We start from the raw sequence: 16,749 nt of genomic DNA on the forward strand, positions 1-16,749 counted from the left end.
AGTGACATCTGTGCATGTGGCAATTGTCTTTAGTCTGAAGCTATTTCTCTTAAATCTAAGCCGGAGGGCTTGAATCACCATTTCCCCTCATCTTGCCAATTGCAGGGGGTTATTTTTACACAGTTTTTTTTTTTTTTGGAAATAACTGCTGAAATCAACGACACTGAAATAATAAACTCTGTTATCAAGTACCATTTACTTTTGTATTCTGATTTTTTCCTTTACTGATTTTTTCTGATTTTTCCTTTATTCTGATTTTTTCTAATTTGAGATATCTGAGAATTTGAAAAAGAACAATTTAACGTGTCTGATTCAGCATTCAAAGCTTTCTATTTCCATTAAATAAATTCAATTTTTAACTGTATTTAATTATTCTATATAATAAATTTATTTGATTCTTTTTACCTGTGTGAAACAAAATTCTTTAAATGGAGACACTTAGTGTCATTTTAATGCTCTAAGCCATCCCATCTGTCCCCCAGTTGCTCCTCCAGATCCAGGCATGGGTTTTCATAGGTTCTATGCTCATGAAACACATTTACATGAACTTGAATATGCAAGTACATCTAAAATAACATCATAGAACTCATTTAATGCAAAGTTATTGCACGCACATTTTCCCTTTTTTCTCACCCCTACCTGCACAAGCAATATTCAATATTGTCTTTCATAATTTGGAATAAAGATAGCAATGGAACAAAATATATTGTTGCCACATTTACTCTTCATAATCTTCCAAAATACACAGGTTGTCTGATTAAATTATTCTCAGATATAGAAAGAAGAAATAATACTTCTCTAATAACTGAAATTTTGATTTATGAAAGCCAGGTTTTACTTCCATAAAAAACTGGTAACACCTCAAAAATATTAATAAGGAAGTTGATTTGTTAACAGAGAAAAAAGATGGTCAGATCCTCAAACTACAGAAATTAGTATAGCACCATAAAAGTTGTTATGTCTATGCAAATTTGAAAGAACTGAGAATCCGACTTTCATATATAATATAGGAAATTTTTGTCAGAAACTTATGTAGAAGAATATGAAGAACTCTAATTTGTATATACAAATAGGTAAGACATGGACAGCATTTTGAACTAAAGAATATATATCTTTTCACTTTGCGTTTATCGAGATTTCAATGCTAAATTTAGCATACATATCTATACACGTAATAATTAAGCTGATTTTTCACTTTACAAATAGGAATTAGAAAAAAAAACAAACTCATGCATAGTCAGTTTACAAAAGATTTGCTTGGAGGAAGATAGATGCAGGTCAGAAATTGTGTTTTGGCACCACATCAGTCATGCACAGAAATTGAATGACCTTACTGAACTCAGGATAAGAAGCTTCTGTCCACATGGCAAGAGAATCATTGTGTTTAATTCCCAAGTAGTTTTAAACTTGTGCATGCAGAAGTTGCTGCCTTCTTTAAAAAGTAACCTTTAAGAAAAAGACATTTAAAAAACTCTTTATTTCTTTTTCATTAATAGAGAGCAGTTCCTTGATTAGCTTGAAAATTAGCCAGGAGTAAGCTTTTTCTTCTCTTGTGAGTTGGAAAGAAAAAAATACAAAATTATACAGAATAAATAGTAAATATAAATCTAGCGAGAATTCATTGCAAAAATAAACCTGCAGTGTTCTATGTGTTTGTAACCTATTTTTCCCACAACACCTTATTTTATTCTAATTTCAGAAAATATATTTTTATACAAATAGCTATATACTATTATTCCTCCTTATGTGTGTATTGTTGCAGTTTGCAATTCTGTCTGAGCGTTGCTTTTGGTTAGGGTGGAAAAGGACCTGTATATGCACTTGGAAATTCCTAGCCACAGCAAACTCATTTCCTTCAAGAATATTTAAAGCCAGCACAGAAGTTATTTATATACATATGTATATATATATATTTATAAAAAAAAATCAAACTTATTAAACACAGTAACATATTTACAGCTGATTCTCAGTAGCTTTTCAAATTACCCAGGATTATGAGTTGAAACACCAGTGATGCACAATATCTTATAGCAGCAGCTCAAGAAAAGATTGTCCAAACTTAGGTAAAGCTATCAGATAGGGAAAGTAGCAAAAGGCTTGCAGTTTTCTTTGTTGAAGATGTTGGGTAAACATAGATGCATATTTTTCCTTCCACATACTGATACAGAATTCACATAAAGTTCTGTGTAGAATACTTAAATATTTGCAGGCTCTGGGTGAATACACAAAAATATTTTATCTGTTTTCCTTTTGACTGACATTTAGTATGACAACTTTTCAACTCCTTTCATATTTATTGTAAAGGTATGTAAGGTGTAGTTGTAGACAGTGGTCATGTATGCAGTGCATGTACTAACCTAACATATACACTCTAAGGTTATAAATACAAACACAGGTGTTGGAATTTTCTTTTTTTTTTTTTTTTTGTCTTTTTGTTGTTTTAAAGGAATCTAATTAAATGGAGGGGAAAAAGAAGGGGTAAAGGAAATGAACTTTTTTTTTTCCATAGGTTGGGAAACAGAGAAGTGAACGGAGAGTGGCATATACACCTTTTCAAAATGATGAGGAATAGTGCAATAAGCAATCTTCCTCACACAGTTCAACCATACTAAATTCTTGCTTAACTTGGGGTTTGACATATTGCCTGCTCACAACCCCATGGCTTCCCACAGTGATCCCTGAGTTTTTTCTTTGCTAGGATTACTGCTGTGCTTAAGTTCTGACTGTTGACATGTTTTTATAAGGCACTTTTATTTACAATGATTCCACCTTAAAGTAAAATCACAGAAATTTGGCCCCAGCCCAATGTATTATCACTTCACGTTTGCTGCTCCAGGACCTCCAGATAGTCAGGCTCAGCATGTAAATTAGCCTTGAGCTCAAAATACTCATTTTTAGTTTGTTCTAGAAAAACCTTTCTTGGCCTGGAGTACATGAGTGTCTCCATAAGCTTCAACTCTTCATGTGTTCCAGGATAACGAACTTCCATGTCAGGCTGGAGCTGGACAATATTTTTTCTTAGGTATTCTGTGATCCCTAGTTGCTGCAGCTCTCTCTCTTTTTCAAGAATGTTTCTATACAAGCAGCTAGCATCCTGAAAAGACAGAAATTCAGCAGATTGATCTGTAGCCTTGTATTTGACATTTGGACCTGTAAGTGGTGAACTGTTCTCTCTTTCCAGGAGACTTCGGCGAAGGTATTTGGAATCATTAGCTTCATTCTCACTTCCCTCCTCCTGCTGCTGCTCGGTGTGCTTGGGGCTGAAGGACGGGCTGTGGTACACCTGAACCATTGGGGTGACTATTCGTTGCTCATAGAGAGTGGCAGCTGGGCGCTCCGTGGTGTGGTGTGTTGTCTTATGCCCATACATGCTGTACTGAAGGTGAACAGGGCTGCTGTCCCTCACTTGTTCATCCACTTGCTTCTTTTTGCATCTCCTGCGCCGGTGCAGGACAAGAACAACTATTCCTGCTGCACAAAAGACAATAGTTATAAACACAATGAGCAGTCCTAATATTAGAACAGAAAGTGGGACAGCATCTGTAAGAGACCGCAGGATGGTGTCTGCGGTGTTGGCAGTAGGAGAAGAAGTTGTCACAACTACAAAACTGGCATGGGTTGGTAGGGGAGGGCTGTTTATTAAACCTGGACACAAGACTTCACTCTTTAGGGATTTCAATTCTTTTTTTGCTAAGTGTCCGGGAGATTTACAAAAAATATCACCCATCATGGTATTCTTACTCAATTTTTGTATCCATTTTTGCAGTCCAACTGAATCACAAGTACAGTCCCAAGGGTTGTCTTCAAGTTCAATTTGTACCAGCATATCCAGTTCATCCAAGACATTGCTCACAGGCAAATGAGCAAATTGGTTTGTTTTCAGATTTAGTCTGGTGAGGGGAACACCTGAAAAGATATGGGGTGGCAAAGCCTGCAGAAGGTTGTTATTTAGGTAGAGAACTTTCAGTTTTGGCATTACATTAAATGTCCCTGGCAAAACTTCTTTGATGGCATTATATTCAAGGTACAAGTACTCAAGGTGCTGAAGGCCAAGGAAGAGATTTTGACTTAGCTTTGTAAGATGATTGCCATTGAGATATAGTTTCTGTAGTCTGGTCAGATTCATAAAGGAACCTTCCTCGAGGATCTCAATGCGATTGTTCCCCAGGTGAAGCATTTCCAGACTGGCATAGTCCACAAGATCTGATTTCAATAGCGTCTGAATAATGTTTCCAGCTAGGATAAGCTTTTTAGGGTTTGGAGGAGGGGGTCCTAAATCAGACAAGCTTTCAATATTTCGCTCCTGGCAGTGCATAAGAACTCCTGAGAGCATATGGCTGGTGCAGTGACAAGGGACAGGACAAGAGATTCCTGGAAATGTAGTAGGCTTGGAAGTATGAAGCACTAAACTTGGTTCTTTAGTAGGAGCTTTCAGGAGAGGAATCACCTTAGTTGATAGATAATTTTCGTTGATAGAGGTGGTTACAACCAAGGGCAGTGACCCTGAAGGATCTTCAAGTTCATTAACAGGATGGGTGGGACAAAGAGATTCTTTTTTCAGCCGGCTTAATATGCTGCCTTTGATAACTGAAGGGCTATTGCATACAACATCACCTATTATGGACTGAGGAGGCATGTTTTCTAGCCATATCTTCAGCTGCAACAAATCACAGTTACAGGCCCATTTATTGTCTTCCAACTGAAGGTCTAGTATTCTTCCAATATGTTCCAAAAAGCCAACATAGGGCAGTGTCTGTAACTGGTTTCCACGCAGATCTAAATGGGTCAATGGCACAAAACGAAATATGTTTGGAGGAAGATACTCAATGGCATTATCATTCAAAATAAGCACTTTAAGCCTGTTGAGCTTGCTAAAGGCACTTGCTTCAATCACTGTGATGAAATTGTTGTCTGCTTGAAGAAACTCCAAATTTTCCAATCCATTAAACGTATCTTCTTTAAGTGTTTCCAAAGAATTGTGATTGATATGAAGTTGCTTAAGAAGGCTGAGACCATTGAAAGCCCCAGGCTCAATATCTGCTATATTGTTAAAACCAAGATGCAGAGAAATAGCATTAACAAGGCCAGCAAAATCATTCACATGTAACATACTCAGACCATTGTTTAACAAATTAAGATGGAAAGGCCGTGATGGTGGGACGTTTATTTCTGATATCATCTTGATGTCTCTTTTGTCACAGTTGATAATCATGGTGTCATCCTTTTCTTCACAGGAACACAGACTCTGACAAGATCCTCTGACTGAAGAAAAAGAAGGCTGTGACTGGAAAGGATCGGATGCAACCACAATTGAGCATAGAACGAAAATCCAAAGCTTCATCTTGTCCAGCAGATTTTACTAAAAAAAAAAATAAATTAATTAATAATAGAGTCATGATTTCACAGGGTTTGGGTTTTTTGTTTGGGGTTTGTTTGCTTGAGTTGTTTTGGTTTTTGGTTTTGGTTGGGTTTTTTTTTTTCTTTTTGTTTTTCTTTTCCCTGGCATAACAGGAAGAAAAAAACATTCCTAATATTCATCGCTGAGCTACTTCTCCTTCCAAGTGCTATCATATCATGCAAAACAATTGAATTATTTTCTAATTAGAGAATATAAATTTAGTTTGATGTACTGAATGAATAAACAGTCATAAGGGGAAATCTTCAGTACTTTCATGCTGATAGCCAAAGTAGGATGTAATCAGGAGTGTGTTGGTTTTATTCATCTACTGTATAGACTGCCAGTGGAAAACAGTAATAATTTACTGTTCCAAGAAACTTATATCAAAGCTAATATAATATTTTGAACCATTGCTTTCTGTCACTACATAGCACTGCAAATTTTAAGATTACCTTGCTAAGATTAACTTAATGTTACCCAGCTGCTGAAGAGAAATAAGATTTGGTTTGGATCAGTAATGTGTTGTGAGCAAAAGCCCATTCTTGAAGGATACAGGGAATCTGTCTACAGTTCTGCATTATGTATGGAAATCAAAGGGTATTTCCTCTGAAATCCTTGTACCCACAAACTGAAAAGGACATAGACAAAATAATCATCTCTCTTTGCTTAAATTTTCATGCATAAGTTGTAGTCTGTGGGTGAAAGTGGGGCCACAGTACAAAGTAGTGTAACATTTGCATGTAATGTACATACTGAAAAATTTGCATACACAACGTTAAAAAAAGAGAACTGAGAATGCAGTGTGTGCCAGAAAAAACAAGCAAGCAAGGGAAAACTTTTTGAGATAAATATTAGACTCCTCCCAATAATAATAATCATCAATTTCTACAGTGAAATGTATATGGACCTGACTGTGCTTTACAAATTAAAAATTATTACTACTATCAACTATATGTTATGTAATATAATTATCACCTTTCAATCTGATCTTAGACCTTGAAACACTTGATAAATGCATCATTACAATACAGCTATGGAGTTGCAAGTAAAATTTAGATGTTTAAATCAGTCATTTATTATTGGCTTGAATTAAGTTGTCCTATAGTCTATTAGAAGATTCTCTGTTTCTTTCTGTCAAGGCTGCCTAATTAGCAGGACCAATGGTAACGCTTGATACATAAGATAGAGGGAAATCACTGTTTATAATCTTTAGTTAAGTATTTCCACATTACAAAAAAAGTAAATAATAACAAAAAAAATCCCCTAAAATGCAATGGATTATTTAAAAACAGTAATGTTTATGGGGTGTGCTATTTATTTGAGTACTGAACTAAGCAAGACTCTTAAGTAATCCATCTAATAAAGGTCAGAATCTTTCAAACTAGGCTATTGAAAGATGAAGTACAGAATGTCACTACAGCACCAACTGTGTCAGTTTCTGAAAGATTAGAATGTTTACAAGGATCAATTCAACTACATGCATGAACATTTTTATAGTGTGGTCATATGATTTGGCATCTCATCAATGCATACTTTGAATATCATGCACCTTTGTTACTAGAAACACTATTTCTCAAGGCTTCCCTTAGAACAGATTGCAAAGCTTTACACATGCAAGCACTTAAATGCTGTGGCATGAGTATTACACACACACACACAAAGAACAACAGCAAGTGTGTCCACAGTGAATTTTGTTTTTCTCCATGAGTAGCTTCTGATAAGTGAGAGTAGAAATACGAGTTTATAAGTAGTAAGTGCAATTCACAGTGTGAGAAAAAGTGTCCTTAAAAATATGAGCTTTTATCTTTGTTTTAGTAGTTGCAATATAATTTTGTTGCCTCATATAACCCTCCTTGAACTCCAGCTGCCCATGTTTAATATATACATCTTTAAGTCCTGTTTTCCCAAGAAGTATTTGATAAGACACATCATGTCAAGATGTTATTTTAAAATATGCAGGATAATTCCAGGATCATATTATGCCAGAGTCTTATTCTTGCTTTACATGCATCACTATCCTTTCCAGTTACCCAAGGTAAAAAATACAAGCTCTTGACACAGATGCTGGCTTCAAACCTACACTATGACTAATTCAACTTTATTTCTGTACACTTTTTCTCATTAGAAATTCCAGCGTCAATCCGTATCAAATTCAAACAACACTTATAAAGTCCCTGAGCAAAATTAAATGAAAAAAGAAATCTTTAAGACATGTTGCATTCTATTGCATATTGAGAAATTAGGTTACTAAAATGAAAGCCTTCCTCTCAGAGATGAAAGTAACAACATTTGTAACCAATTGGAAAACATTCACATTTTAATCATCGTCATACTTCTGTAAGCAGCATTGCCAGAACTCTCTCACACACACATATATATACCCACACAATAAAAATTAATAGGAGATTTTTATTCTTTTTCCTTTCTCCATTTTTTTTTCTAAACACGCAGAAACATGTAATGAAGTTCTCAGTGGGCTACTATTGTAAAATAAAAACTGCTCTCGTGTAACAGATTAACATTGAACTGAAAGAATTTACAATACAACAAAATGTAATTTGAAAGACTTGAAAAACTGACCTTTTCATGTGGTGAGGTTTTTCAGCAAATTCCACATGGTAACTTAAGTTTTTTTTATCTGCTTTCATGTAAGTCACTGCTGACTGCATTCTGTAACTAAACTCTGTAGGAATTCTAAAAGACTAAAAAATGTCACAGTTTTTTCTGTGAGGCAAAGTTGAATACTTCCAGAAGTAGTCACCTTACAGCAAAGGCATCTCATGATTGCTAAGTAATAACTGATTTGATTTTAAAACATTGAAATAGCTTCTTTCATTATGCTTGGGGGTTTATTTGTTTGGTTGTCTTAATTTAGTTATTTAAAAGAAAAAATGACTATGTTGATGATTTTCAAACCCCCAAGCTAAGAATTAGTAATTTCTAAAAGCCTTTGGGATTTTTTATTAAATTCTCATGGGAATTACAGTCAGATGATGCATTTAAGACCATTTTTGCACTTGAAATAAAATCAAACACCCATTCTTCTACCTCAAGAGTTAAAGAACAACCCTTAATGCACATATTCTACACAGTAATCAGTTTGAATAAATGTCGCTGCAAACTGTTTAAAATACAATATAAACTGCCATCATTTAACATAAAAATTATACAAAATCATGCAGAAAAAAATGCAACTTTTACTGAGAAGTGAAATTCTCATGTGCTTAGCTAATTAACTAACTGGAGTCTTTCTTACCTGAACAGCAGCAACACTCCCTGGTACACTCAGTAATGCACAGTTGGAGCAGCTGTTTCCATGCAATATAATTTTTTCCCTCTGAAAAACGCACACTTTCTTCTGAGTTTCCCTTTGCTGCAAGCTCCGGTAATACTAAAGCTCCATAAAGTTAAAATCCTTGTTCAGAAGACAAAGTACAAAGCATTCGATTGAAAAAATCTTCCAGGCAGCCGTGCACGTCAGACCATCCTGTAAGCAGTTGTCCTTTTTCCTCAATTAAAATTCACAGCATACTTCACAGCTAGGCTGACTTTTCTGCATATAGTTAACTGTTTGCAAGCATTTGGATGCAGTAAACAAACAAGATGCTCAGCAGAGCTTGACTTGATCACTTGGTTTGTCAGAATTTTAGATGCAATCTGCTCCTGTGTTCTCTCTGTTCTTTCTAGTCTTTCTTGTTAGCTCAGTTTGTTATTAGTCAGATTGCCAGAGGCTGGGAGGTAGGCGTAAATAAAGAGACTTCTTGGCTTTTGACTCAGCCTTTAAGCCCTTCCCCACCAGAGAGCTTTAATCTGCCAATGTCATTTAATACAAGATACAGCTCCACCTTGAGACAGATCAGCTCCTCCTCCTGCAATTTCTCTCACCTCTTTTTCCCCTTATCTAAGTGAGCCTCAGAAAGTAAAATTCAGCTAAATATCTTCCAGATTTCTTAACGGCTGTTAATACCATATTTTGCAAAAAATCAGTAAACATCCACTGCAGCTCTTACAGTTTGTTCTCTTGGGCAGTCCTTGTATTTAGTTTTTATCTGCAAATGCTTGCTTTAGAAACCTGAAAGCATTCCAGCCCAAAAAGACTCCACAAAACACACCACAAGGGAAACTTTGTCCTCTGGAAAATATGTCTATGTTGAAGCGCAGAATTATTCAAATATATAAATGAGACTGTAAAGCTGTCAATCCAGTCCACTCAGTGTGAATGGGGTAGGGGTGAGTATGCACAGTTGCACATACTTTATTATGGAAAAATAAAATTATAGTATAGGAATATTAGTGCTTATGTTTGCTCAATGACTGCCATCAGTCCTTTTTAAAACTGCCCATCCTGCTCTGTAGGAAGAAGACTGGGTTGATTGTAATAGTCTGTTTTACAGATGTTAGCACAGTGCTGGTATCTGTCCATGTGAGATTGTATTGCATTTCCATAAAACAATGCTTAGATAAAAAATGGTCTGGTTTGGGGGAGGGCATTTTTGAAGGCATGTATCATGCTTAAGGTATTATTTTCTTTGTGCTCATAAACAAATAATTAGCAGATACAGTACAGCTACAGGAAAATGTTTATTCCATGCAAGGAGGGTTTTCCTTATCCCTCCTGCAGTGCATGGGATGGTTTTATAAGCAGCAAATGCTACTTCCTTGTTCATCCCGCTGCCACAGAGTCACAAAGCCTTTTGTGAGCAACAATAGATGTGGTGCTCCAGCATATTTGCCCTCTACAGCACAACATTTCTGGTTTGTTTTTCTGTTGCTTGTATTATTATACAGACTGTTTACTAGAGTTTCCAACCAGTCAGATTCCAGTAATTTCTTTTGCACTGATGGATCTCTAGGTGGCCTCATTGACCTCAAAAGGGCTATTGCAATTTACTGTTCCATGTGCTGAAGGCTATCAAGATCTTTTCCTATATTTTTGCTCACACACATATATGTAAACTTTCATATATAAATTTATATCTATATACATTTATGTATTTATATATATTTTATATATAATTTGAAAAAAAATTAAAAATAAGAGGAAATATTCCTGAGGAATTGTAACAATTTGGTTACCATTCTTATCAACACATCACTTTTTTTTTCAATTTGCTACTTTTAATGAACCTCGTCAATCTCAATTTGCAAGCCTTTTACTGTTAAGGCTCAAAGGTTCTCAGCTGTCTGTGACCAGCCAAATAAATAAGTATTTTCTTATTAGTTTTGAATTTATGAATTTTAAGTTATATTATTTCTATTTTTACTGAACATTTTTCAAGTGTTAACACTTGTGCCTGGCTTTTTGAGATAGAGAGTATCTCTAAATATAGATATTCACATTAAAAGTGAAAACAATATCATTATTTGCTTTTGAGTTGACAGCCACAAGAGTAAAACATAATCACAAAAATATTTCCAGAAATTAATTTCTAAAAATAGATCAGAGTTTCCTGACCTAAGCATACAGAATTAAAAACCACTGAGAATGTTTATCAATAGTATTTGTGATTCAAAACCTGCATATTTATCAAGTTATAAAAATGACTAATGTTTGTTTTTCTACCATAATTTTATGAATCATTAAGCAGATTATTATAGAGAATGTGATTCTGCAAGTGCATCTGCATGTCAGCTGAACTGACACAGGGTTTTTACCCTGTACTTCAAGTCTTAATCAATTGCTCCAACAATTTTAAATTTTGTGAACTTTGGATATATAAAGCCTAAAACTGTCAGACTTACATTTACTGCAGGAATATGATTTGCAGATTAGTCTTCAAAATGTTAATCTTCATGGTGACTTGTTAATTTGTAACTTCATTGTTTAAACATAACAGGGGGAATAGACATTTGCATTTGCAATTTCAGGGGATAGAAAATATTTTTTCCCCATCATTCACAACTCATTGTCACTTCTCAGAATGCACACAAGGAGCCATTGATAGCACACAAGATGTAGGAGGTAAATAATATATCCTTCCCTGCTTGCAAGAAGTTTCAAGTCTGAATCAACAACTCTTCACCTATATTTCTTGCAACATGAACCCTTTGAACTCTGCATGAGTACAGGTCTGACAGCTTAATACACGATATTGAAAGGAAGCATTTTCCTGGAACCACTAAGTAGCATCTGACTATTCACACATGAAAGAGCCTGCTGAGGAACTCAAAACTCATGCATATATTATAAATTAAAATTGTATATGGAAGAACTGTCACCAAGGCTAAGACTTAACTAAGAACATGGCATATGCACATACACACAGAACAAAACAAAAAAAACCCCATAATGTAATGTACTATAATTATGGAAGCTAACAGTGCCTACTATATTATTTAATTCAGACACTGAACACCTATTTCCCTCACAGAACTAATGTCTCTTTTTACATATTAGGATAGGTCCTACTCAAAACCTTCTGCTCTGAACACACTGTTTGTGTGGTTTTTTGCAGTCACGAACATATTGCCATTGTGTAAAGAAAGGTAAGGATTCCCCTCTACAAGTGATACACTGGCCTAGCGACTACTCTTTAAGCATTTAGTTTCGTCTTTATATGACTCTTATTGAGAGGCAATTCTTTGAAAAATCTGCTGAAAAAGATCTTCAAATTGTAAGGAAACAGGTTAAAGAAACAAATTTCTATTATCCTTATGCATTTTCTAACTAAATTAATTTAGACTCATATTTGTATACTTAATATATAAGTTCACCAATCATTAAATCATAGAATTGTAGAATGGTTTATGTTGGAAGGAACCTTAAAGATCATCTAGAGAATCACCTCCCTCGTCCTCCGGGCCACCTATCTTATGCAGCTGAGGACATGGTTGTCTTTCTAGGCTGCACCTACATATATGTGACATTGTATGCATTGGTATTTACCATCATGCAAAAATCACATTTCCTGAAAAAAATAATTTCAAAGAAAGGTGCATTGAAGTTAATATCCTTTCTGTTTCATTTTTCAAGTTAAAAAGTCATATGGTACTTTAAATGTTGTACTTGAGTGAAAATGCATTTTATACTGCTATACTTAAGAGCATGATTCCTTACAAAATACTGGATTCTTATTCATTTAATAAAATATGATGCAATGGAAACAGATGAAACCAAGGTATTTTCCCTTACATACCACTTTAGTAATCCTGGTTTTTTGTGTAAGTCAGATCACTGAAAATATGTAAATGTTTCTGAAATTTGTGGTTTCCTTCTTCAGTATCTGTGCAATAGGTCTTGAATCTTCTTTATTTCTTTTTTGTTTGTTTGTTTGTTTGTTTGGGTTTTTTGTTGTTTGTTTGTTTGGGATTTTTTGTTGTTTGTTTAACCCCTTGACAGAGAACTTCCAGTTCTTCACAACGTAAGAGTTAATTATCAAAGTTAAAATCTCCTATCCAATTCTGAGATCGTTCATCTTGTTCATAAATTTTGGTATTGGAGTGAGAAATATTTCTTGAATCAACCTCTTGAAACAGACAGATTCTCCCTGCCTTTCCTCCTGAATTTGGCGATATTTGAATGTCAATTAAAAAAAAATGCCTAGAGGCGACTGGTCTGTAGAAAATAAAAGTCACCTGAGTATATGCAATCTTCAGTTATGATTAATCAGTTGGATATTTTTCAAAGTGTATTTTGCTTGCCAATGACCCAAGAACATACACACAAAAAATTGAGTCATGGTTTGGCATTGTGCAGCATGCCAACAGCACAAAAAGATCCCTACAAATCAATTTTTTCTTAGTAATTTCTGAAATCCCAGAAGCCTTGTTGTCCATTGACCTTAATAACTGTAGGTTTAGACTGAAGTGGTCTTCTCCACTACCATATAGCCATTCAAAACTTTCTTTGAAGCCGAATGGGATAAAGTACCTTTTGTCCATGTACAAGAGAAAAGCCAGTGTGAAACCAATCGAATTTGCCTAGACTTCTATGGACTTTGACTTCTTTTCTGATTACTTTGGGCTTCCAGTCAGTATCCATTTTAAAAATACTTGTAAGTTAATATATATTACTTACCTTTTACTTACTTTTTTCTTTTTAAACAATGTGTTACAGTCGGCCAATTAATTACCATCTGTACCTCTGAGTAGTCAGCTTCAAATTATAGTTACGAATATTCCAATTGTATTACAGTCAGATTTCCTGACTTTCAGGCCTGAGAGAGCAACTGACTGTCTAGCCCTCATAAAACTTAAAAAAATATCACTTCAGTATCAATAGCTGATGAAGCTCAAAGATAAAAGAATTGTGTAAATATTCTCAAATTAGTAATGGAATATTTTTTTCTTCTGTACTGCAAGAGAAGTAGAAATAACTACTGGGGGTGCAGAAATCAATAATCAGAACAGAAGATATGATATGATTTGCATATGTTTACATTTATTTTTTTGGTGTTACAAAACTCCTTTTTTATTCTTTTTCAATAAACATGAGTAAGAAAACATGAAATATTGAAACTGCTGTGTAAAACAATTTTCTTTCCTTTTGCCTATGAATAATGCATTGATATTTAACATTAGTATCCTATTAAACACAAATGAGTTTCTACATGCTGACTATGCCTAAGTCTATTCATGATAATGTGTGCTTGTGCCTAACCTAATTGCACATTACATGCTACTGCTACTCCACCAAATCCAGCTAAAATAGATTATATCAGGCAACTTGGAAAAACACCTTAAGATTAAAGTCTGCAGTAGACAATCAAGTTTGGTATTTGGCTAGATTGCCAATAGCCATAGCAATTAGTTTCTTTCTCTTGAAGGTTCTATATACACAGTAAGATTCACAGACCCAGCACTAATTTAATGAACTAGTGAATTAGTATTTAAGCTCTGCTTTGCAAAAGATTTTATCTTTTTTTTTTTTCTGAAAATGTATACCCTTTACAAAGGCACTGTGTCCTGAACTCCAGCTTTGAATGCATCATACAGGAACTGAAGCAAGTAAGCATGCCTGTCAGAGAACACACTGGATCTGTAAAGTATAGGTAGTGTTCAGCAGAGAGTGGATCTTGATGGCTGGCAGCATGCTTCTCACCACTCTGGCTTCCCAATAGAGGATTGATGGGATTCTGAAAGTTCATTAAGTCCAAGTTTGTTGATCTATTGTCCTTTTATTTAATGTATGGGCATATTTAGGTTAATTTGTCTTGTGTGCCTTAAGATGCTAGTCCTTGGGACACACTACTCTGGAAGTCACTAATTCACTGTGATTCTAGAATTTAACTATCTTAAGCTCGCAGATACCAGTGAATGCTGGATAATTTTGGAATGCAGTTGATGTTCAAAGCAGTGTGTATAGTGTCATATTGTAAATTTGTGACTAAACCAGTAACATGTATAACAGTGTTTTTTACTACTTCTGAGAAATATTTGTACCCTGTAAAGACTTCCCACTCTTCCAACTTTGCCCCACCATGGGTAGGTTTGGGGTAGGCAAGAAATTGAGAAGGGACACAACCAAGACAGCTCCCCAAACTGACCAAAAGGATACACCCTACCATGTAGTGTGATGCTCAGCAAGAAAATGTAAGGGGAGAGCTGGTTTTGGGAAACTACCGGTTGCTCAGGGAGAAAATGGGCACTGCCCTACTCATGTGAGGCGATGAGGGAGCACTTTTACATACTTTCCCCCCTCTCTTTCCTTCCTTTATTGAACTGTGAGTGTTTCTCTTTTTTCTCTTTTGGTCTTTCTATTCCCTTCCCCATTCCCCTGTGGCTTGGAGGGGAGCAGGCTGTGTGGTGCTTTACTGCTTAGGTGGCTAGCCCACAACACAGAAGTACAAAAAAGCTCCCCATCTCTAAATCCATAATGGCCATTTCCCCTTTTGCACTATATCCAGGAAGCCAGACTTCTCAAGAAGTAGTAGAACTAGAAAAAGAACCCCAAACACCTTATTTTGGCTTTACTTCCCAAAAGTCTGTAGGTAAATTCACTGTTTGCTGATGCAGTTGATGCATGGATGAGTGAAGAGTGCAAGAGTATTGGGCTCTAATTGGAAGTACACAAGCTGTAAAAATCTGAATACACCTGACCACAGATACAACTCAGGAAAGGTGTGACAGATCTGTGCTATTACATGCAGTTACCTCCTCAAATGTGTTTTCTTAGCTTACTAATCTGCCACATAGCCATACTCCTTGTCCCCACTCACACTATTATCACAGAGCAAATAGAGCACATCAGAGAAATTCCATTTATTAGTTATACAACCCACTTTCAGCCTTTCTGTCAAAGTGGGAAGAAGACACAAACCTACATCTGCCAATAATCTCATTTCTGGCTTCTATTTTCAAACAGACATTTATTTTTAGAAAGCAACTTTAATAAATATAAGGTTCATGTTAGTCACTACAAAAATAAAAACATTATGTAGAAAAAAATACAATCAACAGAGTAAGGAGTATACCATTTCCTAGATTAAAAAAAAATTAGGAGTTTACAGCAATTTTCCATTTATTCAAGAAAGTGTATACTTACACCTAAGCTCATTTGTTCAGAAGATATGTCAGATTTCTCTTCAAAAAATTTGAGGTGTATAAAAAATGCTGAAATGCATAGAGAGGTGTATTTTAATCACTTCAGCATGGTATATCAATAACTTGCATTGTAATTTTGATGCCATGACTTCAAACTCATATGGTTCTCTTTCCAAAGAGGAATGGGCTTTTACAACTTTATTCAGCATTGCTTTTTATTGGGCAGATGTGGACTCCTACTTTGCTTTTATACAATCAGCTAATGCAGACCAAATGAACTTTTGTTTTCACTTTTGAGGTAAGAATAGGAATTTTTATTCATGTAAACTGCATCTTACCTTGAACTGTTGTTTGTGGTTCAGATATTGGGATTTCTTACATGGACCAAGAAGAACATTGGTACAGCAGAATCAAACATTTTCTCTTCTGTAAAAGGGAAGAAAATCCTCTTTAGGCTGAGGAAAGAAAAACTCAATTTAGTGTCCTCAGGGGTGAGGAATAGGTACAGGAGCAGGAATATGTCTGCTGAAAAAAGATGCAGAAAGTAGGTCAGGAAGAGTGAACTTCCTGTTCTTTCTTCTATTTAAGAAGATGAGAATAGGGTAAAGTAGTGACTGTATTGAGAGAGTTCATCTCACCAGCTGTGATCAGGTTGTTGCACACCTTTAGTTTTTCTCAATGGCAATAACAGATACAAAAGGCAGGACTATATACATTATTTCTGCTTTCAAAAATCTATTGCCCTACACTCTACCTGCTATGTAGCTTTCCTATGAATAAAGTATTTTCTGAGCATTAAACCTTTGCAACAAATTGGCCTCATTTTTACGTGGAATTTTATAGACAAAGCAGCTTTGTCTAGAGCGCAT

General features: G+C 35.3%; 1 protein-coding gene across 1 annotated transcript; it reads right to left on the minus strand.

The window, feature by feature from the left end:
- Positions 1-1,475: 1,475 nt before the first annotated feature.
- SLITRK6 (SLIT and NTRK like family member 6) lies at positions 1,476-8,767 on the minus strand. Its single transcript, XM_066571529.1, has 2 exons — positions 8,655-8,767; positions 1,476-5,359 (listed from the first exon to the last, which is right to left on the minus strand). Exon 2 carries the CDS (start codon positions 5,339-5,341, stop codon positions 2,819-2,821), a length of 2,523 nt encoding a protein of 840 aa, XP_066427626.1. The 5' UTR covers positions 5,342-5,359; positions 8,655-8,767; the 3' UTR covers positions 1,476-2,818.
- Between the last annotated feature and the right edge of the window lie 7,982 nt (positions 8,768-16,749).

This window comes from Molothrus aeneus, chromosome 2 (genome assembly GCF_037042795.1).
Source record: "Molothrus aeneus isolate 106 chromosome 2, BPBGC_Maene_1.0, whole genome shotgun sequence".
Classification (NCBI taxonomy): domain Eukaryota; kingdom Metazoa; phylum Chordata; class Aves; order Passeriformes; family Icteridae; genus Molothrus; species Molothrus aeneus.

Bases quoted from the DNA above. Each gene is read 5' to 3' on its own strand.
- SLITRK6 (XM_066571529.1), bottom strand. From the start codon at position 5,341: ATGAAGCTTTGGATTTTCGTTCTATGCTCAATTGTGGTTGCATCCGAT.